The sequence below is a fragment of the Ambystoma mexicanum genome, chromosome 6q (genome assembly GCF_040938575.1).
Source record: "Ambystoma mexicanum isolate Mex_15411 chromosome 6q, UKY_AmexF1_1, whole genome shotgun sequence".
Lineage (NCBI taxonomy): Eukaryota > Metazoa > Chordata > Amphibia > Caudata > Ambystomatidae > Ambystoma > Ambystoma mexicanum.
Window position 1 is genome coordinate 1664223370 of NC_090937.1, and position 23690 is coordinate 1664247059.

General features: G+C 47.6%; 1 protein-coding gene across 2 annotated transcripts in view; it reads left to right on the forward strand.

Annotated features, from left to right (window-relative positions):
* Positions 1–23690, forward strand: part of AUP1 (AUP1 lipid droplet regulating VLDL assembly factor) — a 240716-nt gene that overhangs the window by 128468 nt on the left and 88558 nt on the right. For both annotated transcript variants that reach the window (XM_069632508.1, XM_069632509.1), the window contains exons 7-9: positions 4343–4409; positions 13416–13521; positions 13681–13836. In XM_069632508.1, the coding sequence (XP_069488609.1) occupies positions 4343–4409; positions 13416–13521; positions 13681–13836 (329 nt within the window). The remainder of the gene's footprint in view (positions 1–4342; positions 4410–13415; positions 13522–13680; positions 13837–23690) is intronic.

Below are 23690 nucleotides of genomic sequence, written 5' to 3' on the forward strand. Positions count from 1 at the left end.
GACTGAATTCAAGATTGTGAGAGAAGTCACTTGTCAACGTGTTATAGAATATCTGGAGCATGTATTTGAGAGGGCCTACCTAAGAGTATTCTCACTGATAATGGTCCACAATTCACGTGAAAGTTACTCTGGGACTATCTTGTTAAATGTGGGATTGGGCACAAAAGAACTCCTCTATATTATCCTCAAGGAAATGGTATGGTTGAAAGGGTAAATCGATGTATTATGGAAGCCATTTGAGGAGCAAATGCGTGTGGCCTAGACAGAAGAGTGGCGGTGAAGGGAAGGTTGTATGCGTTGCGGATGGCTCCACGTGTCGAGACAGGTATGAGCCCTTTTGAACTCATGAGGGGCCGTAAAGCAACACCATGGTGTCACCAGCCTGGTTGGGCAGAGCGAGAGAGACGGATGTGGTTGTAGATGAGGTAAAAAGGAAAATGGATGTGTGCAAAGGTAAATGGGTGGAGAGAGTCAATGAGAAATATCCAAAAAAGAGAACTGTGGTTGAAGTTGGTGATTGGGTTCGAATAAGAAAAGATGTGCTCTCGAAGAAAGGAGAGCCCCTGTACACTGATCCTGTTAGGGTTGTGCGAGTTTTCTGGAACGCTGTAGGGTTGGAAAGTGGTCAAGTCTGGAATATGTCCAGCGTTGCGAAGATTGAAAGATGATTTAAATTTTATTTGTTTTTCATTTATCTAAGACGAAAATCTGTGTTCTCGTATATCATTTTTGTTTGTAAAATGGGGGAGGGGGATGTGTTGTATAAATGTCTAGCTATTTCATGGTTTGCTTAACCATGCTTATTCTAGAATAGCCATGTGAGGGGATGTTCTATTGGAATGTGGAATGTTTTAGCAGTGTTTAAGTAAATTCAGTTAAGGCTGATATCCTGAATGTGTTGGGTCTTTATATGCTGTGCTTAACCTTGCACAATAAAAGCACCGAAAAGACAATACAGGCCTGTTGGCTTTTATAAGACATTGTTCTGGAGAACCTATATTTTATGGATAGTGTGTTTATTCGGTCCAATGTAGAGTGCGTTACAGTAGTCCAATTTTGAGAGTATAAGGTCCCTGGCAAGCATAAGGCAGCTATCTGTGGAGAGGAACTGTTTACTAGCTCTGATGAGTTTGCATGTGTATGCAGTGGCAGAGGCTAGGGAATTGACTTGTGAAGTTCAAGGTGGCGTCTAGGTAAAAACCTAGTGTCTTCACTTCTTTAGCTACTTTTGTTATTGCCATCAATAGTAAAGTTGGCATAATCAGTGCTAAATTTCGATATGCATGTTGGGGTGCCTAAGATAATAAGCTCAGTTTTGTCGTCGTTCAGCCATAACCCATGAGTAGCCATCCATGCCTGAACTATACTGTAGATTCTATTCACTAAGGCCAGATCCACGGCGTAATCTCCTTAAAGCGGAAAGGTTATCTGGGTATCTTCTGCGTAGTTCATGTAGGCCATACCCAGAAGGTCCATTTCGTCAAAGAGGGGCTTAGTGAATACATTGTAGAGTGTTGGTGACACGCAACATCCCTGTGGTACGACACAGGTTATAGGGATCGGGTCTGCTGAGGCCGATGGAGAAAAGACTCTCATGGTCCGGTTACTCAGAAAGGACTTGATCCAGGTTATAGCATCTTCCGAGAAATGGGCTGCGGAGTCTAGGTGGCTGCATTGGACTGTATGGTCAACCAATTCCAAAGCAGCCAAGGGTCTAGGAGGAGGAGTAAAGCGTCTTGGCCTTTATCTCTGCACTCATCTATTTGGGCCTTGAGATCAATTAGGGCCGTCTCCATACCATGTTGAGGGCGGAATCCAGATTGGCGAGATCCGTGTAGACGGTTAGATTCCAGAAAATTCTGTATTTGAATATATGCCACTTTGTCTAAAATGTTTAGAAGAAATGGCACAGTTGTGATGGGCCTGAAGTTTGTGGGAATGGCCTGGTCAAGGGTTTGCTTCTTTAATAGTGGCAGTACCCAAGATTCCTTCAAATGGAACATGTGGTGAATGAGGAGTTGATAAGGTTGGTTATGAAAGGGGGGGGGTTCTCTCGCAGCATCCTTGATGAGTTGTGCCGGGCATTGGTCACCTTCGCAGTTGGATGGTTTAAGTCCCAATATGACCCTTTCCACCTCGATGATCGATACTTTAGAGAAGCTAAAGTGTATTTCATGATCAGAATGTGGTGGTGGAACTGTACTCTGAGGGGTTTGAGGCATTAGAGAGGCTTTCTTGAGTGCAATTTTAGTTCGTAGGTTGGTGACTGTTTGTTAGGGCATGTTGGATACTGGAGCACCATTTTTTGTCTTTGGTACAGCGTTCTTGTGGTACAATGGGAGTTTCTAGTTCTTTCAAAATACTAAACAATTCTTTGACACTAGATTTAGATTGAGAGATTCTGTTGTTGTAGGTCTCCTGTTTGGCTAATAGGATGCCTTTCTTGTATTGGGTTGAGGCCTTGGTTAGGTTGAGTTTATTTTCTGCTGATGAGGGGGAAAGTCTCCAAATGGTTTCAAGCTTTCTTTTGAGCATCCTGAGTTTTTTTTTAGATGTGGGGTGTACCAGGAATTAAAATGTTTAGGTTTGCTGTTCCTTAGTTTGATCGGTGCGATCTGGTCGAGGGCTGTGTTCATAGCTTTGTTGTATTGGTCGACTAGCGAATTTGGGTCCATGTCATCTGAGGCCAAATTAAGTTTGGGCATTAAGAGGGGCAGCAGTTTTTCAGTTGTCATAAGTTTTGTGTTCCTTGTAGGCACAGGTGGGGCGAGTGAGGACTGAACCGTAGCTAGGTTAGTTGTCAATGTGAATAGTAGGAGATTGTGGTCAGTCCGGATCTGAGGTATAATCCGTAATTATTACTTCGCAGTTATATTCTACTATCCAGTCGAGAATTCGACCTTTGTCATGCGTGGGTAAGCTAACTTTCTGGGAGATACCCAGCTCTTTTAGAGTGATGGCAGTGGCAATTGAGTGAGTATCATTAGTGTAATTATAACCTAAATTAAAATCACCTAGCACTAGCGATTGGGAGGTTTTTTTAGGTTATTGGACAGGGTTGTGGAGAAATCTTCCACAAAGGTTCCGATGGGACCTGGTGGTCTATAGATGAGAAGGATGTTTAATATTTGTGAATTGGCAGAGCCAATTTAACCGTGAGGCATTCACAGGATTTCTTAGTGGGGGATGTGACAATTCTCATGTCTAAAGTGGACCTGGTTATAATTGCTATTCCACCACCTCGAGAAGTGTCTGTCTGCTTGCAGGATCGTGTTGTTGTCGGGGATTGCCAACGATCGGGCTGGGCCAGCCGCCTCATGTAGCCAGGATTCTGAGATGGCTAAGAAGTCCAATTTATCTGTTAGAATAATATCTAATATCTCAGTTGCATGGGCGACTAGAGACCTTAGCGTTTATGAGTGCTCCTTTAAGATTAGGTCGGTGACTTTCTAAGGTAGGGTGGGCGGTACTAAGACTGTCTTTGGACATCTGTTTAGTACAGTTCAGTGTAGGTTTTTTGTGATTGGTAAGATTTGTATTTGGCTCTACAATTACTTTCTGGGATTGGTGCTCTTTTAGTTTAATTGTTCAATTTTTCTGGCTGGTAACTCATGCAGTTTGGATAGGTGAGCACATAGTCTTAGGTTTCTGTCAGGGGTTTTGCATGGTATTTGTATAGTACGGTGTTCATGATACTGGTTCATTTTATGTGCCATATTCTGCTTTTGAGAGTCTTGCAAGGTGGGGCAGGTGAGATAGCTTGAAGCTTTCATGGTGCATAAGGACCGGGTGCTGGTTTTAATTGGCAGGCTGTAGGTCTGTAATTCTAGTGTGCAGGAGGAGGCTATGAAAAGTGGTAACCAGGCTATCATCCAGAGGGTGCCTGATAAGAGTTTACCTGGAGCGAGAATGTACATTCTGGTAAATGAACAGTGGGCTGTCCAGGGTGGACCAGATATGCTACCGGTCTGCTGATTCTAGGGCGCCATGTAAAGGTGCGGAGTGGGTAGACTCTGGTCAGCGACTCTGGTCAGTAACGTTAACTACCTATGATATTCCCCATGGTATGTAGTTGCAGAGGCGGTATTAGAAGGTGGCGGACATCATGCCAATGCAGTTTGTAAGTAGCTAAGTACTAGCAGACCAGATGCAGCCTCTGATGGCTGCTGTTGTAATTCTGTGCTGTTCTTTAGTAAGATGAAGAACAAGTTTGCATTAATGGCTCCTTGGCCCTATACACAGTACTGGGTGTGCTTATTTCTTTGAATTTAAAATATTCAACCTGCCCCCTCTCATTTTGTTTGGATGACTTATGACCTTTCACCTTTTTCTTCGTTCTCAGATGGTTGCCAACAGTTTGCAAACGGGAAGGAGAGTCGAATGAAGAGTTGGCGGTCCGCGTGCAAGAGGTAGTTTCTGAAACATGACAATAGTTTTGTCATAATTTGGTTCGCATAGACAGCAGACACTTGATATTGAGTGGGGTGCTGCCGTTCAGTGAGTTACTGGACTGTTCAGGTTAATGTGAAATTCATGCAACCGTGTCACCTATCGCACTTGGTCACTAGTGATTGTGTCATCAAAATGAGGGCTGTTATAGCTCCATTGTTTACAAATGGTTCATCCACCCAAAAAGTGGATGTAAAATAACTGCCACTGTCGCTTTAACTGTGAATACACCCTGACCCCCACTCCACAGCTCTGGTCCCTCTGTGTCCTGCTTTTTGATACAAACGCAAGGTGGCTGTGCTACTATTGTGTAATGTACGCCATTGGATTGACTAGAATGGTTTGTACAAGCTGATATAGTCGCTGTTGGGCAGAATTGCATACAGTACCCTCTGGGACCACCACACACACAATTGGGACTACAGGTGTAAGCAATACCAATCTTTTGTAGAAGTATTTACCACACAGTTTGGTGGTAGCGAGCTGAGCAGCCAGGCCGATCTCAAGAGTGAATGTGAGCAGTACATGTAGTTAAGGAGGACTTTCAATCACAGTGGTTCAAGTAGACACTTATACTCGAGGTTTATTGGTAAAACACTTAGTAATTTGTTTACACAATTATTTATAAAACATTTCACTAGAAGAACACTTATTGTAGACCAATACACTTCATTGCAAATCTCTAAGCTTTTGAGACAGTTTGAGCTCCCCTGAAAAAGGAGCCAAATGTCAGTTCAGTTACTTAGCAGTGAGCAAAAAAGGACAAAAGTAAGTAGATTATATATACTTTCTAGGCAGTGCAAATAGTTTCAGTTCGTGTTGGGGAGAATTCTCATAAATGTGCTAATTCCCGTCACCTTAGAGACCCCCAGCAACTTTGCTGGATTTTGAGGACTTGAATCTGTTTTACCTGTAAAGAGTGCAAGCCACCCTCTTCCCCCCCCCCCCCGCCCACCCTTTCATGTATTTTGATGTGTTTTACATTTGTGTTCTTTGACTTTGGAGTTTTAAGATAACTCCATAGGCATCTTTTCATGTTTTACCCAGCACCCTCAGTACAGTGACACAGGGATGTCTTTTTAGACTTCCCCAAGGTTTAAATACTTTCTCTGGGATAAACTACTGTTTCCCAGAGAATGTAAAGTTAAATTGCCTTTACTAGTCTTTTCCAAATTCACAGACCCAGCACACACCATCTTACAATGGAGTGCTGGAGGGGGTTACATAGTATCCACTGTGTCTAACCGCTCTTGTAGCAGTCAAATGCCACACTTTCCTATTGAAAAGGCTGGCGGCAGTGGTTTTACAACGAACTACCTTGATTTTTCCCGACCGCAAACACTGTTAACTAAAAATCACGGGAGCCATGTTTTTTAGATGGCGCCTTATGACCCTTAGTTTAAATGGGTCCCGGTCTTCTTTTTTCGCCATTTCTTTTTGGAAAGGTCCTTCTAGTGTTTGTCTATGCGCGCCAAACCCGGTTTGGCCCCTTTGTTTGTGTGCCTTTGGCGGGCTTCAGGACTGAAGTCCACCCTGGGGTGGCCAGGAAGTGAGGGAGGTACCCGAAACTCCCTGTGCTTAGGCTCCTAGGAGACCCAAATGCACTGTGGCGTGATTGGCTGGCTGACTGTCCGGCAAGGTCAGCCGCCCTGCTGGGTGAGTGACAGCTAGGCTGGAATGAAAGGGAGAAAACGGTTTAAAAGGAGAGTCTTGTGGACTGGAAGGCAGTCGACCACTGGAACGAAAGAACCAAAGACGAGCTGGAAGAGGGCGGCTGCTGCAACCACTCGACCGTTGGTTTGCCCGGTGAAGCCCTGCTGCAGATTCCTCCACCTCCAATGTGTGGGAACCTGCTGCTAGCCATTTCCATCTCATGCCATTCAGTGTTCCTTGTGGCCTTTGCTGCTATCATAAAGTGGTTATTATTTACTGCCTGCCCACATAGATTTGGTCTGCCCCTATTTTGACTTCTGTAAAGTACAGCTGTAATACCCCATTTCCTCTGAGCCCATTTACTCATAAGGATTTTACATTTTACTGCAAAATGTAGTGGGGGTTGGGTTTAGGTATTTCAAAATGTGAGGGCTACCCGGGGGGTAGCAAATGTGCTTTGAGGAACTGGCTACGAGGAAAACGCATAGATCCAAGTACAGCAATGCATCTCATTTCAGGTTCTCATGCTGTGCAATATGCTGCCATCTAGTGTTGGGTCCTGATGCCATGCATTTCTCCAGCATTGGATCTTGTAACTTAAAAATAGTATTTTCCCTATGGAAAAAATTGTTGCCACCTTGTGTCCCATCAATGTCGTTATGGGTGCTTTGGGCAGCACCGATGGGACGTCAAGTGTATAGCTCTGCCTCCACAGCTCTTCCCCTCAGATTTCAACCGTCTTCCAAACCGTTAGGATTACAGAGAATTCTTTTTGTGAGAAAATACAACTTCACTTCAACTTTCGCTGCTTCCAGCCTTCTGATTTAGGAAAAGTGTTTCCGGCCCCATTATGGAATCCTTGGGTCAGAAGAAATCTTTTTTTTCAGACCATGTGAGACCTGAGCCTCAAGAATGTTTACGAGGGAGACAGGCACTCGGGAGTGCCTTTTATTGTTTGTACCCTAACCATTCGGCCGAAGATTGCGATATCTGTCAAGGGTTCTTCCAAAAAACCCTCAAGGACAGGAATAGATGCCTAATTGATTGGCTAAATGAAAGAGCTTATCCAGCGTCGGAGGTCGGCTCTTCACACGGTGGCAGGGCTACCATTCCCTCAAGCAAGAGGTTGCCTTCACGCCAAAGATCAAGATCTGAAGAGCAGCTGCCAAAGAAACAGAGGACAGGTGAGACAAGATCCTCTTCTGGTCAGGATAAGGCTGTCCTTTCTTTACCTTAGAAAAGGCTTTTGTCGAGTGGTGAGGATAGTTTTCCCTGGCTCAGGACACTTCCATGTCACGCTCGGAAGGACCAAGTGACAAGGGCTCACACCCGCAAAAATGTGCAAACTTGGCCCAAAAATCTGCATCGACAGAAAAATCGAGGCAGACGTCCTCGTTGGCAAAGAATTCTTCTTCTACTGGTGATAAACATCACTCATTGTCCCATGGGTCCTCATCTGGCCACTAGTCATCAAATCCAAGTTGTCATCCAGGCCGTCTACATCGGCGACATTGTCGGTGACTAAGCCAACATCCACGGCAGTGTTGCCTCCATCAAAGTCTGGACTACCATCGCAAATGCATCGACGGCCTTCCCGTCGACTACCACCCTGTCCACTACTGTCCCGACGACAACCACACCGTCGACACACAATCCGTCGACGACGGCCCGTCGATGCCGAAAAAGAAAAAAATTCCCTGCCGACGTGTACATGCTCTACTGGACCGGACAAGCCTAAGTCCTGTCTCCCAAGGGCAGATCAAAACAGACAACTGAGCCTATACTACAGCATGAAATTACACCTGATTTTGAGGCACCACCTTACGACGATCAGGCGTTCGAGTCAGTTTCCCAGCGAGGAGGTTCACAACCACCTTTTCCTGATCCATCTATCTTGGGCCTGCAGCGCCCAACTCTGCGCCTTCCCTGCCGTCCATCAATAGGCATGGGTGTTGCCCCCTCTAAATATACTCTCATCTCCATTTGTTGATGTCTATGCAAGTACTCTCCTCTGCAATCTCTCCTAGGACAACTGGATGCTAGGCTTCCCATGCCTCAGACACCATCAGGTCCACCATTGGCAAGCCCGCCGATTACTCCTCGCCAGAGGGATACGTCCGACTCCTTATGAGACCAGGGTTTCGCCTCAGAAGGCAATCCCCGGCTAGACCACCTCCGTCCCCTAGAGCATTTAGTGCTTGTAGGGAGCACGAGGAAGGAGAACTGGTTGACTTGGACTATGACATTGCCTCACAGGACACGCTTTCCACCGTCTCTTCTCCAAGGAGAGCGGACACTTGGGATACAGACCCAGACCAGGATGCTCTGAGTAGTCCAGCTCAACTATCCCCTCCGGATGACATAGCCAGCATGGAATGGAATGCCCCTAAGGCCTGTCTGGAATTCGGCCTTATTCCAGAGGAGGAAAAGGATTGCTTCTTATTCGATCACATGAGGGAAAAGGAGTAAGGATATCTTTTCAATTCCAATACTAGTTCATGTATGGCAGGAGGGCCTCAGTACAATGAAGCACCCTCTTATGAACCAGCAGTCAAAGGTCACCTGGAAAAAGGTTTAAAGCACCCAAATCCACTCCGAAGTGTTTAACATCACAACCAACGCCAGAGTCTGTCAGCGGCTGCCAGCCGAAAAGCACGCACCCAGCAGAAGTGTGCCACTCCACCAGATAACTATAACCGCATGTTCTTACCCTAGGAGAGACTGTCAAAGCTGCAAACGCTCTGGCCATCGTTGCAAGGTATGACCACGAGATGTGGCATCGTCTTGCTTCACTACTGGACCACCTTCAAGAGCAGCAGAGGAAAGAAGCAATGCTTTTGGTGCGAGAGAGGTAGGAGGCATCGAACCATAGCATAAACATTGCGGTAGACCTGGCCGAGACTGGCTTCAAGCAAATTAACAGGGTGGTTCTCAAGCAGCAAGCTCGACAGATTTCTGCCAGGAAGTACAGCCCAAGGTTGTGGACATGCCTTGTGAGGGGGGGGAGAATCTTTTCTGGAAAAAGATAGAAGAGGCTTTGAAGAACATGAAAGCGGATTCGGATAGAGCAAGATTTCTTGCGGCTCTACAGAGCAGGAGGTCCTTTTGCCCTTTTCGTTCATTTCATGGAGTCTCATGAAACGCAAGATATTCAGGTTCTTGAGACAACAAGGGATACAACAGATCCACATACTATTCCCAAGGCTACAGGCGTACCTTTCAAACGGCCTAGTGCAATAAGGACTACCAGGGCTAAGGAAAACAGATCTTCCTCCTCACAAAGAGGACGTCCAAGCAAAGCACAACAATGACTGCCACAAGGGCAGTCAGATATGAGGGAAGATGGCGTTCCACCTCAGCGAGTGCCGTTCAATATCCACAAACATATGGGTCCTAGATGCTATCCAATACGGCCACTTGTTGGAGTTCAAACGTCCACAATTTCCCATTCCTCCTGTAACGTCTCAATCTCACCTACACATCTCACATCGAAGTTCGTCTCATGTTGCAAAAAATGGCCATTGAGAGGTTCCCCTCTCGGTAAGAGGAAAGGGCACCTCTTCCAGGTTTTTCATAGTCAAGAAACCAAACGGAAAGTGCCGCCCAATTCTAGACCTGCGGGCCTTGAACGAAAACAAAAGAAAACAAAATTTTGGGATGCTAACGTTGCAAGACGTAATAATAAATGCATCCCGAGGAGTTCTTAGCGTCTCTAGATCTCGGACGCTTACTTTCACATACCAATTCACTCAAGGCACTGGAAATTCCTCAGGTTCACAGTGGGCAACAGCCATTTCCAGTTTTCTGGTTCTCCCCTTTGGCTTAAAATCAGCTCCCAGAACATTCACCAAATGTCTGGCTTGTGTAGCAGCTTTCCTACGCAGGAAAGGCCATCACGTCTACCCGTACTTTAACGATTAGTTGGTTCGGGGGACAACTTGCCAACAGATGTTGGAATCTCTCAACAGCACAATTCTACTATGTCTGGACTTCGCCATCAACTACAGCAAATCCTGATTGACTCCCTCAAAGAGTTTGGTCTTCCTGGGAGCACAATTCCAGACAACCCACAATCAATTAAAACCCTCGGAAGAGAGAATATAGAAATTGTTAGCGCTATCGGGCTCTTTTACACCAGACAAATCTGTCATGATCCGCTCTTATGTCTCTGCTAGGCACCATGTCGTCTTGCACCCCTCTCATGCCAAACGGTCAGCTTTACAAGCGCCCAGCACAAGCATTCCTCTCATCCAGATGGTCCCAGACCCAGGGCTCCTGGTCGGACAGAGTAGTCCTCTCTGCCCCTGGCAGAAGCTTTACGGTGGTGGACTCGCACTGTCAACATCACACGGGGCATGCCCCTGGTAGAACTGGACTTCCTTTACACTATCCTGACCGCCACACAGATGGGATGCGGGGGGAGGAGGGGCTCATCTGAACCAGTTCCAAGTCAAATGCCTGTGGTTACCTGCGGAGACCTCTCTACATATCAATGTCCTAGAGTTCAGGGCGGTACACTGGGCTCTCAAATCCTTTCTCCCCCCCATCAAAGACTTGATGGTGCGGGTTCCCACCGATAGCACAAGAACAATGTTCTACTTGCGCAAGCAGGGAGGAACACGCTCAGAAATCCTATCCCTAGAATCTCAAACCATGTGGCACAGGGCCATTGAGCACGAAATTCAGATCCTGGCGTTCCACCTACCAGGGACTCGGAACAAACATGCAGATATCCTCAGCAGGGACTCCTCCCAGACACACGAGTGGCAGCTGAACAGCTCCCAGGTGTCAAGGGGCCTCCCCCCCTCCCCCCCCTCCCCTCCTCTAGACCTTTTCGCCAGCCCCAAAAACAAACAATGCCAGCAGTTTGCCAGCAGGGTCCCTCATCCAAACGCCTGAGGGTATGCATTCTCGTTTCCTTGGACCGATATGTTTCCCTACACATTTCCCCCTGTTACTCTCTTGGAAAACAGTGCAAATGATTAGCAAAGTTCCCTGCAAAATCATCCTAGTAGCCCCGTCCTGCCCGAGGCAGACCTGGTTCTCTGACCTGCTTCACTTTGCAGTGGATGATCCGTTACATCTAGCCTCTCAGCCAGATCTCCTATCTCGGAACAAGGGACTTGTATGGCATCACAACCCTGGCTCCCTCAAATTGGCGTCATGGTTGACAAATCAGAGTTCAGAAATCTAATTATACCCCAAGACTGCCGCCGCATTTTGGCCGCGGCAAGAGCTCCATCGACCAATACATCATATAGCCGGAAGTAGGAAAAGATTTTGCTCTTGGTGTGCACCACACCCTAACCTACAGCCTTTAAGTGTAACACCTCAACTCCTTCCTCATCTTTTGTTGGCGAAGGAGGGTCTGGCAATATCTTCTATCAAGGTTCACCTTTCGGCGATATCCAGATTCACACGAAAAAGAACATCTACCCCACTTTACAGCAACGGATAATTAGAGCATTTCCTGAAGGGGCTTTTCAGAAACTTCCTCCAAGGAAAAGGTTTCCTCCTGTTTGGAGTCTAAACCTAGTTTTAACAGCCCTCATAAAACTGCGGTTTCAGCCTCTGTCATTACATTTCTCACTTTGAAAGTAATCTTTTAGGTGGCCATTACGTCCTCCAGACGAGTATCAGAACTGCAGGCTTAGGTCATCAATCTACCGTACCTGCGTTTCATGAAGGACAAGGTAGTTCTCTCTACGAACCCACATTTCATTCCGAAGATTCCATCGGATTTTCATAAAAACACTTCTATCGCTCTTCCAACCTTTTTTCCTAATGCTTCTACTCCGGCTGAAACAGCTCTACATTCTCTGGACATTCAGATTAAGAGAACTTTAAAGCACTATTGGACCATACAAGATCGTGAAGATCCTCCAATCAGCCCTTTGTGGCTTTTGGCCCTTCCAATAAAGGTAGGCCAATTTCAAAGCAAGGTATGTCACGGTGGGTGGCCTCTAATATAAGCCTTCTGCCACACAAAAGCCGACTGACCGCTACAATCAGCTCCCAGAGCTCATCCCACAAGGTTCACGGCAGCCCCCGCAGCTCTATGGGCAGGCATTCCAATTGGAGACATTTGCCAGACAGCAACGTGGGCAGTGCCTACTGGCACTACTGGCTGTATCAACATGCTGATGAAGTACAGATGGGACGAGCGGTGCTTCGGCGTCTGTTCCAGTAAGGTAAGCCCTGCAGCTTCGGGTTTTGTTCTGCTCCTGTCTTTTGCCTTAAGGTTATATGCTGCTTCAGTAATATGACGAAAAAGGTGTGTCCTGTTTGCCTGATATGCATCTCTACTGCTATCTAGTCACAGCATGTGAATCTATGAAAATTCCAATGCTGGAGAAGGGAGTAGTTGCTTACCTGTAACTCCATTTCTCCACCATTGGTATCTTTCATGGATTCACATGCACCCTCCAGCCTTCCCCCTCAAAAATCCTCCTTCGAGCTTCCTCCTTTTGGAGAGGTTTAAATCTGAGGGGAAGCTGCAGAGCTTATACACTCGACATCCCAATGGTTCTGCGAAAAGCACCCATAGTGACGTTGATGGGACACTCAAGGTGTCAACGTTTTTTCTATAGGAAAACTATTTAAAGTTACCAGGGTTTTCCATTCCTGATGGGGGAATATTCACAGCATGTGAATCCATGAGAGATACCAATGCTGGAGAAATGGAGTTACAAGATAAACTACTCCCGTATGTCCTTCCTACCCCTAATTCTTGGTGCTCTGAACTTTCCACAACCCTCTGCATATGCTCTGGCTAAACTGAAGGGTTTTGTTTTGCAGTATCAGGAATTTGGAACTAGGAGTTTGGACCTAATTCTCTTCAGTTGTAGTTTTTTCATATTTCAAACTCTTGTGAACTGATAGAGAAGAAAAATGACGTTCTCTGGTACGCATGATTTGGACAGCGGAATCCTGATTGATAGGAAACCACGCATTGCGTGATGGAACCCTTTACTGCTTGCTGTTTCCTTTTCCAAGGCGATACATGGAAATAGGATTGAACTCCTTTTTTTAATAAGTTCTTCTCACATGCACACTGAAGTCTTCAACTCTCACACTGCTTTTACCCGACACTATTGAGGGAAAAGAATGAGGAGATGAAACTTCATTTGAAATGACTTGTAGCATATAAGTGGCTTTGCCGAGTCATCTTTTCGGCATCTCGAGTTTGTTTGAAACTAAGACTATTGTCAGTCCCTCTAAATTGTGTCCTGTACTTGTGATCTTATTTGGTTTTTGGCGTGTTTTATGCAGAGGAGTAATAGTCTTTCCTAACTTAAGTTTTTCTCCTACAGTTGCTGGCGGTGGAGCTTGGTATAGTTTCTACGCATTTTACACCTGCTGACCGAGCAGAATATCTGAAGCGGCTGAGGCACATCCCACCGGAAACGTCCACCACAGGTCTGTTATGCCTGTGCTGAATGAGCCAAGAGGTGCAGATGAGACATTTCATTTTGTCCTTAAGACCTTGTCTTAGTTGAAGACTGAGCAGTGTTCAACAGCTTGACATTGTGTACCAAGCTTGCTGTTTCCACTGAAGTCTTATGTTTTGCTTTTCAGCACGCAACCGCTCTATGGGAGCCAGGGCAAGGGTGCCTGCCAGCTTGAGTGGTATAGGGCTGTTTGCCCAGGAAGATGGGCGGTTATCTGGCATGGCCCAGCAGGTAAAGGAAGTGCTGCCCCATGTCCCACTCAATGTCATCAAGAGAGATCTAAGTAAGTGGACTACCAAATGAGTGCATCAGAATGCCTAAAGGTACCTGTTGCGTGTTGCTTTTCTGTAATACCCATGTATTAGCAATTTTTATGGAGTGTGTGTGGAATATGTAATACTTTTTTACCAGGAGTTTTAAGCAACTCATTGTGTCAGCCAAAGCTCTGAAATAGTCTTGGAACCCATGGGTACAGACACAAGCCTCAATAGCTGCCTGGAGCTCTGACTGTGTTCACTGCAGTGCCTCCTGTTGTCATTACGGACACTTTAGAACCTTTCCTTTTCATGGTGACCATTTCTGTCCTCTCGAAGAAGAGCCTACATCTCTGCAGCATCTAACAACTTGGCTGAACTTTTCAATATTGGCAAGGAGTTGGTCAATCCTTCTGCAGTCGCTCATGTCTCTCCTAGGCCATCTGCATGGCCTTGGCCTCTCATGTCACTGCTAAAACTCAAAACATTCTGTCCACCCTCTCTTCCTCTTCTTCCACTCCTGGCCGCCTGAGGCTGTCTCTCCTCCTTTCCCCTGTTCACCCCTGACAATGTGTCTAGACAAGTCTGATCTTTGATCACACTATAGGTTTGTCTCCCGTTGCTAGGAAAGATTGTATGCAGTACCCTTAAAGTGCACTAGAACAACCCTGACCTCCTGGCAATAGGAACCCAACCTTTGGTATTAGTCTGTACTACACAGGTTGGTAGCGTGTTGAGCAGCCAGGCCTGTCTCAAGAGGGGTCTATGTGATAGATTCACAGGGACAAGTATTCAAATAAACCTGCACACATGGTTTCTTGATTAAACAATTATTCATTCAACGGTCAGTTACAGTAAGCCTTCTTCAGAAGGGGACAATATTATAGTAACACAAATACATTCCGAAATCCACACTCTTAATATTTCTAAATCTGTAAATAGGCTTTTGGAATGGCACACAGGCACTGCCTACACCCTTGGGTGAATTTAGTAACTAGGACACTGTGGTCATTAATATACCACTGCTTACATTTATAATCAGACTTAAGCGGTTGGCATAGGAAACGGTTGTTAGAACAGAACAAGAGTTCACACAAATTTTCTGACGCAGGTAAGTACTTTTGGTAACCCCCAGTGCACAATTAGTTAAACCTTTCCTGGAAGGGAAGACAGAACACAATGTCAGAGGGTAGAAGATTAATTCAGGGAGCCAGGCTAGGCCAAAGTCAATTGGGCAAAAGTCTAGGTGAGCTGAAGCACTTCTTGCAGGTAAGTAAAGGCCTTGCACAATGTTTTAGAAGAAGAAATCAAAGCAGGGCCACAAGCTGATTAGGTTGGTGAAGTAAAGAAGCTGTCAGCAACTCTACAGAGCAACCACAACTGGTCTCGCCGACGGAGAACAAGTGCAGTTACATGACAAGAGGTAAGTTCTCTTAGACTGTACAGTACCTTTATGTTGAAGAAAAAGTGCAGCAGACATCGGTTCATGTGCAGCTCTGCAGATGCTGGTGTTCCTGGGCCTCAGGCATGGGGACAAGAGGGAGGACTTCTGGGTACCCCTGCACTGCAATGGGACGGCTGTCGCAATGGGCTTTCCTTGCATCTGGGGTCCAGCACTTTGTTGAGGTGGCTCAGGCTCGGTCAATCCAGCTTCCTTGGTGTCCGGAGGATCTTCCCGGAGCTCTTGGCCAGCTTAAAAGCAATGCAGACAATCTGGTGTTCCTCTCCCTGGCTATTTGGTTCCAGCAGCAACTGCAGTGTAATTTTAACCAGCTCCGAGAGGATGTCTAGGTCGCTTACTTTAGAGTTGATTGGTTCCTCCCCACCCCCCCCCCCCCATCTCAAGGGGAGAAGTCGTCCTTGCAGGGCTTCTCTTGGCGTTTCAGTACAGCAGCCAGGCCTCACCGGACAAACCAACGGTCCAGGAGTTGCAGCAGGCGTCCTCTTCAAGTTGTTCTTCGGATTCCTTCGTCCAGTGGTCGACTCTGCCTTCCAAGCCAAAAAGCCTTGCCTTTTATGCAGGTTTCTCCCATTTAGTACAGCCCAGCTGTCAGTCACCCCTTGCCAGACAGCCAGTCGGCCAATCATTTAAGAGTGCATTCCTGTCTCCTAGGAGACTGTTAGGGAGAATTCTCAACAATGTGCTAATTCCCTCCACCTTGGAGACCCCCAGCAACTTTGCTGGATTTGGAGGACTTGATTTTGTTAACCTTTCCTCAATTGACTTGCTGGTGGCAGTGGTTTTGTTTTGAACTACCTTTGTTTGCATTTACTGCGACCGTTTGCGGCTCTTGTAAAGTAACCGCGGGAGCCATCTTTTTCAAAATGGCGTCCAGGCATCTTTGCTAAAAAGGTGCCCGGTCTTCTTTTTTCGCCAGGTCTTTGTAGAAAGGTCCTTCTAGAGTTTCTCTGCACGCTAAACCAGGTTTGTTATCTTTGTTCATTTCGCCTTTGGAGAGAAGGTCAGGGCTAGGCAGGAAGTGAGGAGGTGCCCGAAACTCCTAAGAGACCCAAATGCACTCTGTGGTGATTGGCTGGCTGCCTGTTCAGCAAGGACAGGCACCCTGCTGGGTGAATGACAGCTAGGCTGGAATGAATGGGAGAGAACTGAATAAAAGGCGAGTCTTTGGCTTGGAAAGCAGTGTCAACCACTGGATGAAGGAACCAAAGACGCCTGCTGCAACTCCTGGACTGTTGGTTTGCCCGGTGAAGCCCTGCTGCAGTGACTACCTGCCAAGTTGGCATAGACAGAGAAGCCCCTGCAAGGATGACTTCTAGTTGGTGGGACAATCAACTCCAAACTAAGCCACCTGGACACCCATCGCAGAGCTGGTTGAATTTCCTCAGACTGCTGCAGGAACCGTATAGGCAGGGAAAGGGACACCAGATTGTATGCGTTACTTTTAAGCTAGCCTAAAAGCTTTTAGAAGATCCTCCGGACTCTACAAAGCAGGACTGACAAAGCCTGAGCCCCCTGAGCAGGGTGTGGGACACCAGAAGCAACGACAGTCCTCCTTGACAGCTAGGAACAGCGCTTATTGGCATTAGCTGTACCGCAAAGAGCCGAAACTCGAAACAGCCACTGAAAGTAAAGTTTGTCGGTTGCCAGTTTTGCCAGTGCCAGAGTAACTGAATCTTTGTGTAACGCCACTACAGCCCACATTTCCCCTCATGTGTTCCCAGAGGGTACTGCATTCAAACGTTGCCTAACAGACTAAGCACAGGGAGTTTCGGGCACCTCCCTCGCTTCCTGCCCTCGCCAGACACCCTGGAGCCAGAGGCGGTCTTCACTCGTGAATCCTGCCAAAAACACAACGAACAAAGGGACCTTTCCACAAAAATTATGAAAAAAGACTGGGGGCATTTTGACAAAAATGGCACCCTTGGGTGCTTTATTGCAGCTGCAAAAGCAGCGTGTGGTAAATGCACACCACAGTAGTTAAAAGTAAACCACTGCCACCAGACATTCATCAAGGAAAGGGTAACATGAAAATGTTACATGAGAAGCCAGACAAAGGGGACACTAAGTAACCCCTCCAGCAGCCTTTTGTAAGATAGTGGGTGCTGGGTCTAGAAAGTTGCAAGTGTAAGTAAAGTCAATTTCACTTAACTGCTCTTGGAAACCGTAGTTTCTGATTGTTAATCTGCTTAGAATCATGTGCTGTGCATAGGTCCGACATCCAGTGGTCACTGCGGAGTATTGCATTTTTGTTTTTCGTAGTCGAAAAGGGGACGTCGACAAGGCGTGTCTGTAACACTATCCCTATAGTGACGTGTGTTGTACCCACAATCCCTCGCGCGTCGAGGTCCCTCAGATTGTTTTTTTCCGCCCAGCTACTGGTCGCCTTTACGCGGAGCTCCTCGAGAGACATTGCAGATTTCATCTCCTCGACCTTTGGTCGTTTTCCTATATTAATATAGAACATATCGATCCCCCCCCTCGACGCTGTTGTGAAGCTGTCTCCGCCGAGCAAGATCTTCGACGGAGGGGACGAGCGGAGGAGATCCTTCGGCGTTGCCGAACACGTGGCCTGGCCTCGCAGGCCAAATACAGTAGGGAGAGTGGGGGTCGTGGGACATCTCTAATTCTTTTCTGAGAATGCCTTTCCTTTCCCCTTCCTTTCCCTTGGGGTGGTTATCACGTTTTATTGCCTCGGCTATGGAGGGGACACCCATTAGGTTTTGCCCGCTTTGCAAGGGCAAGTTTACTTGGAAGGACAAGCATTCACGGTGTAACCGCTGCTTGCCCCTCGATCACAAGGAGGAAGGTTGCACGGCTTGTCGGCTTCTTAAGCCGAAGACTCTAAAAGACCGTAGGGTCAAAAGGTGGGCGGCCTGCGCTATGTCGAAGGCCGACGCTCCACCCACCGTCGCTACCTCCGACAGTGAGGAGGAACGTGATACCACGACCTCCGCTACGGAAGTCGTAAACCCCCCTAGAGAGCGCACACGCGCTTCGTCGTCTGTCCCCGGCCCCGACAGGCTCGGCTCACGCCCTGCTTATGGGGATGAACACCCCGGCGACACTGACGCACACAAGACCACACATAAGCACACAACCCATGGCTCTTCTTTGTCGAAGGCAAAGAGCATCAGCGCCCAAGGAGACGCAGGTTTCACCGGCGGCCTCCTCGGACCGTTCGGGTTCAAAGCCCCTCTCGCAACCGCAGCCGCGACCAGCGACTGGGCTTTCGGCAAATAAGGGCGCCGCCCCCAAATCATCGGCCGGAGCGCATCAGCAGAAAGCGCATGCCGCCGTAGAGCGTTCGACACCCATAGCGTCGAAACCACAGCTCTCCGCTGACAAACGAGTCGCTGAGAGCTTGGCGAGGATCGTGGTAGCCGACGCCCACAAGCGTACGCCGAAAGACATGTCGAGCGCTACGCAAAGGTCGAAAGACACGCCGAAAACACAGGGACGATCTCCTTCAGCCGAAGGGATTCCCAGCACACCTGAAGGCTTTTCGGAGGGCGACGGGACACTTTCCTCGACGTTATGGGAGAGGTCGAGTCGTTTTCAGCTACAAGACACCAATTTTCCCCCGCTAGACCGCTCAGGGGTACCCCATGAAACCATGGAAAGGCTCCATCTCTGCATGGAAAGAATGGAGAGGTTTATGAATGCCCAAAACCCTCCCACTCCAAAGAGAATAAGAGAAGGGCCTCGGGAGGACCCCAGGGCCAAAATTCCAAGATTAGTCAATCCTCACCAGGACACAGCCTCAGACTTCCACAGTATGTATGACCTCACTGGGGAAGAACATTATTTTGAGGAAGAGGATGATTTTATGGACGAGGAAGACGGACGGAACCAGGAGGAAGGTCTGGAAGACAGCCCAGACTTGGTAGGAGAAGGCTTCGGAGAAAATCCAGAAGAAGGACCTTCTCACCCCTGGCAATCACCATCAATATATTCCGACACTGATGTCCTGAACCTAAATCCTCCTGACATTTCACCTGTTAGAAACATGTCTCCCATTGACTATCAACCCACATTTAATGCCCTGTTGCGCAGAGCAGCAGCACACTTCGAACTGGACACTGGGGAGCTCTCCCCTGAATTAGACTTTGTAGAAAGGGTAATTAAGGAGAAACCCCCGGTCAGTCAGACAATTCCCCTCCTCGCTTCGGTGAAGAGAAGAATCATCCCTTCGCTGTCCACACCCGCACTAATCAGAGGGGTCAATCCTAGAATTAAAAAACTTTTCACTCCTTCACCCTCAGACCCGCTGTACATCAGGGGACATTCCATTCCGGATTCCCTGGTAGTAACCAACTCAAGAAAGAGGGCAGGGGTACCACTTTCCACCAGTGAGCGCCACCTGACAAGGAGGGCAAACGGTTATATGCCCTTGCAAAAAGAATTACATCCTCGGCCGCCTTTTCGGCAAGAATTGCCAATAACAATTCTTTGCTCGCTAGCTATGCGGACGCGCAGTGGCCAAACTGCGCAAAGACGCCGAAGAAGCGCCGGAACCATTACCTATACGCCTGCTTTCAACTATTGGCGAAGGAACCCAGGTCAACCAGAGTATTGTAAAGAGCTCTCTGGATGCGGCAGAAACTGCGGGACGTTCCCTAGTTCAGGGAATAGTCCTAAAACGACACGTATGGCTGCGCAACTCGGGGTTCAAACCGGAGACACAGGCGTCTTTAATAAATAAACCTGTTGAAGACTCAAACCTCTTCGGGAAAGCGGTGGATGAGGCTCTGGAGATGGCTAAAAAAAGAGTTTGATACGATCAAAACTCTTGACCAAATCTTTAAGCCCGCTACCAGGCGCGGCTATGGCAATAAACGCTTTTTTCGTGGCCAACGCCAACAACAAAACCAGCAGCAACAGTACCCTGCCACCAATTTCCAGACCAATAGTGGCCAGTACAGCCAAAGAGGACAGCGCCGGGGCAAAGGAAGAGGGCGAGGGTCCACCCCCAGAGGTTCCCAAGCCCCTAACAACACCAAGTGACGCGAAGATTCGCGTCCCCTCCCATGCAACACCGGTCGGGGGCCGGATAACATCCTTTCTTCCAGCATGAGAGGGTATAACGTCAGACCGCTGGGTACGTTCCACCGTAGCCCACGGATACTGCATCGAATTCAACAGTTCCCCAACATACAAACCCCCGAGGGGACGACGCATGTCACCGGAACATCTTGCCATCCTTCTACAAGAAGTACAACTACTGCTGGAAAAAGGAGCCATAGAGGTCGTGCCTCTATCTCAGGTAACGGAAGGTATTTATTCAGTGTACTTCCTTGTACCCAAAAAGGATCTAACCATGCGCCCTGTATTAGATCTGCGCCCAGCGAACAAGTTCATCAAACCCCAAAAGTTTCGTATGGTGACCCTACAGGAAGTAATCCCACTGCTATCACAGGGAGATTATATGACAACATTGGACATGAAAGATGCATACTTTCATATTTTAATGTTGCCAGCGCACAGAAAATACCTCCGGTTCATGATAGAGGGCAAACACTACCAGTTCAGATTGCTACCCTTCGGGATAGCATCAGCACCAAGGGTATTCACGAAGGTACTGGCAGTGGCAGCGGCCCACCTGCGCAGGTTGTCCATCCCAGTTTACCCTTACCTCGACGACTGGCTCATAACAGGGGATTCTTACGAAACATGCTTCTCCAATACCCAAAAGACTGTAGACCACTTGTTCCAGTTGGGCTTCTCCATCAACGAAAAGAAGTCCAGCCTAGACCCCAGCCAAATCAAACAATTCCTAGGGGCTCTAATTCAAACAAAGGACAGCCTCGTCTTCCCCTCCAAAGAGAGGGTCCAAAACATGTTGTTTCAGATCCCTCAATATGTGACCGGTCGAGAGGTGACGGTACGCAAAGCAATGCGCTTGCTAGGCATGATGGCGTTGTGTATTTATTTGGTACCTCACGCGCGCCTGCGCATGCGCCCAATGCAGGAGTGGCTCAACAGCCAGTGGTGTCAGGCCAGCGGACTATGGGACGACCTAGTAGTGGTCTCGCAGGCCTTAGTTCTCTCGCTACAGTGGTGGACAAAAGAAAACCTAGAAAAAGGGAAACCCTTTGCCACACCCGCGGCGGAAGCCACTCTAACCACAGACGCATCCCTCACAGGATGGGGGGCTCACCTATCCCATCAAACTGCTCACGGGGAGTGGACTCCGAACGTAGCATCCAAACACATCAATCTTCTGGAGCTACTAGCGGTGTTCAAGGCGCTAAAAGCCTTCAAGGAACACCTACAAGGCAGGACAGTGATGGTCCTTACAGACAGCACCACAGCCATGTATTACATCAACAAACAGGGGGGAACCCACTCTCCAGGACTGTCCAAACTGGCCCAAAACATATGGAAGTGGGCTCTCAAACAGAATATGTTCCTTCTGTCACAACATGTACCAGGGGAACTCAATCTGCTGGCAGACAAACTCAGCAGAGATTTCCCCCTGCCCGAAGAGTACGAATGGCGACTGCATGAAGACATCGTCTTCACGGAATGGGGGTTCCCAGAAATAGACCCGTTCGCAACCCTGGAGAACTCACAATGCCAAAGTTACGCCTCCAGGTACCCCCAGAACCAATCCAAGGGGAACGGTCTGTCGATTCAATGGTCAGGGAGATTTGTTTACGCTTTTCCCCCCCGACTCCCCTTCTCAACAAGGTAGTGCACAAGATGCACCAGGAACAAGTAACCATGATACTGGTGGCTCCAATGTGGGCCCGACAGCCATGGTTCGCTCACTTGATGGAGATGTCTCTATCTCCCCCAGTGAAACTCCCCTGCCCGTACAACATGCTGTCACAAGACAGGGGCAGGACTCTGCATCCATGCCTCCAGAACATGAACTTAGCAGCCTGGCTCCTGAGATCATAGAATTTGGACATCTACAGCTCCCGCAGAGATGCATGGACATCCTCCGGGAAGCCAGAAAACCTAACACTCGCCACTGCTATTCTAGCAAATGGAAGAGATTTGTCATTTGGTGCAGAGGAAAGAGCATCAACCCAATTGACTGCTCTCCCACACATATTATTCTATACCTGACCCACTTATTGGATTCAGGTCTAGTGTTCAATTCCATTAAAGTCCACCTAGCGGCACTTTCTGCATACACCACTTCCCAACTCAACGTGTCGTGGTGGAAGATCCCTGTTATAAAGGCCTTCATGGAGGGAGTAAAGAGAATACACCCCCCCGATAGCTGACCCAGCTCCCGGATGGGACCTTAAAGTGGTACTTACCAAACTCATGGGCTCACCATTTGAACCCATGCACAAAGCAACTCTTAAAGACCTCACTCTTAAGACTGCTTTTCTATAGCTATCACCTCCATCAGGAGAGTAAGTGAACTACAGGCTCTTTCTGTTCTAGACCCCTTTGTTACAGTTCACAAAGATAAAGTGGTTCTACGCACTCACCCAAGGTTTGCTCCAAAATTCATCTCAAAATTCCATGTAAACCAGTCTATAGAACTACCAGCGTTCTTTCAAAATCCTTCCAACTTGGGAGAAAGGACTCTGCACACACTAGATGTGCGCAGAGCGGTCATGTTCTACATGGAAAGAACCAGACCACTGAGGAAGACTAATCAGTTCTTCGTCTCGGTGGCAGCAGGAAGAGAAGGGGATGCAGTTTCAAAGTCCACTAGTTCTAGATGGATTGTTCAATGCATCACTCTCTGCTATACTCTTGCTAAGAGAGAACTGCCCTTTAGGCCAAGAGCACATTCTACTCTAGGCAAGGGGGCGTCCATAGCATTCATTGCAAATGTTCCCCTTGAGTCCATCTGCAAAGCGGCTACCTGGAGTTCTGTGCACACCTTTACAAAACACTACAGTCTAGATGCACACTCTAGATCTGACTCCCAGGTGGGACAGGCAGTATTAAGACATCTTTTCTCTACTGTTCCTTCTCATAACCCACCGCCAACTCCGGGTACTGCTCGCTAGTCTATGCACAGCATGTGATTCTAAGCAGATTAACAAACATCAGAAGACAATGCATTACTTACCGTAAAAGCATTTCTGATGGTTGTATCTGCTTAGATTCACATGCGCCCACCCTTCCTCCCCGCTTGGATGGAAGGAACATAGACATCTTTCTATATTTCTCTTTTCTGTACTCACTCACGTCTAGAAGGCTCCCTCAGGGCAGAAAAATACAAACAGAGGGACCTCGACGCGTGAGGGATTGTGGGTACAACACACGTCACTATAGGGATACTGTTACAGACACGCCTTGTCGACGTCCCCTTTTCGACTACGAAAAACAAAATGCAATACTCCGCAGTGACCACTGGATGTCGGACCTATGCACAGCATGTGAATCTAAGCAGATACAACCATCAGAAATGCTTTTACGGTAAGTAATACATTGTCTTATCCAAGAGAA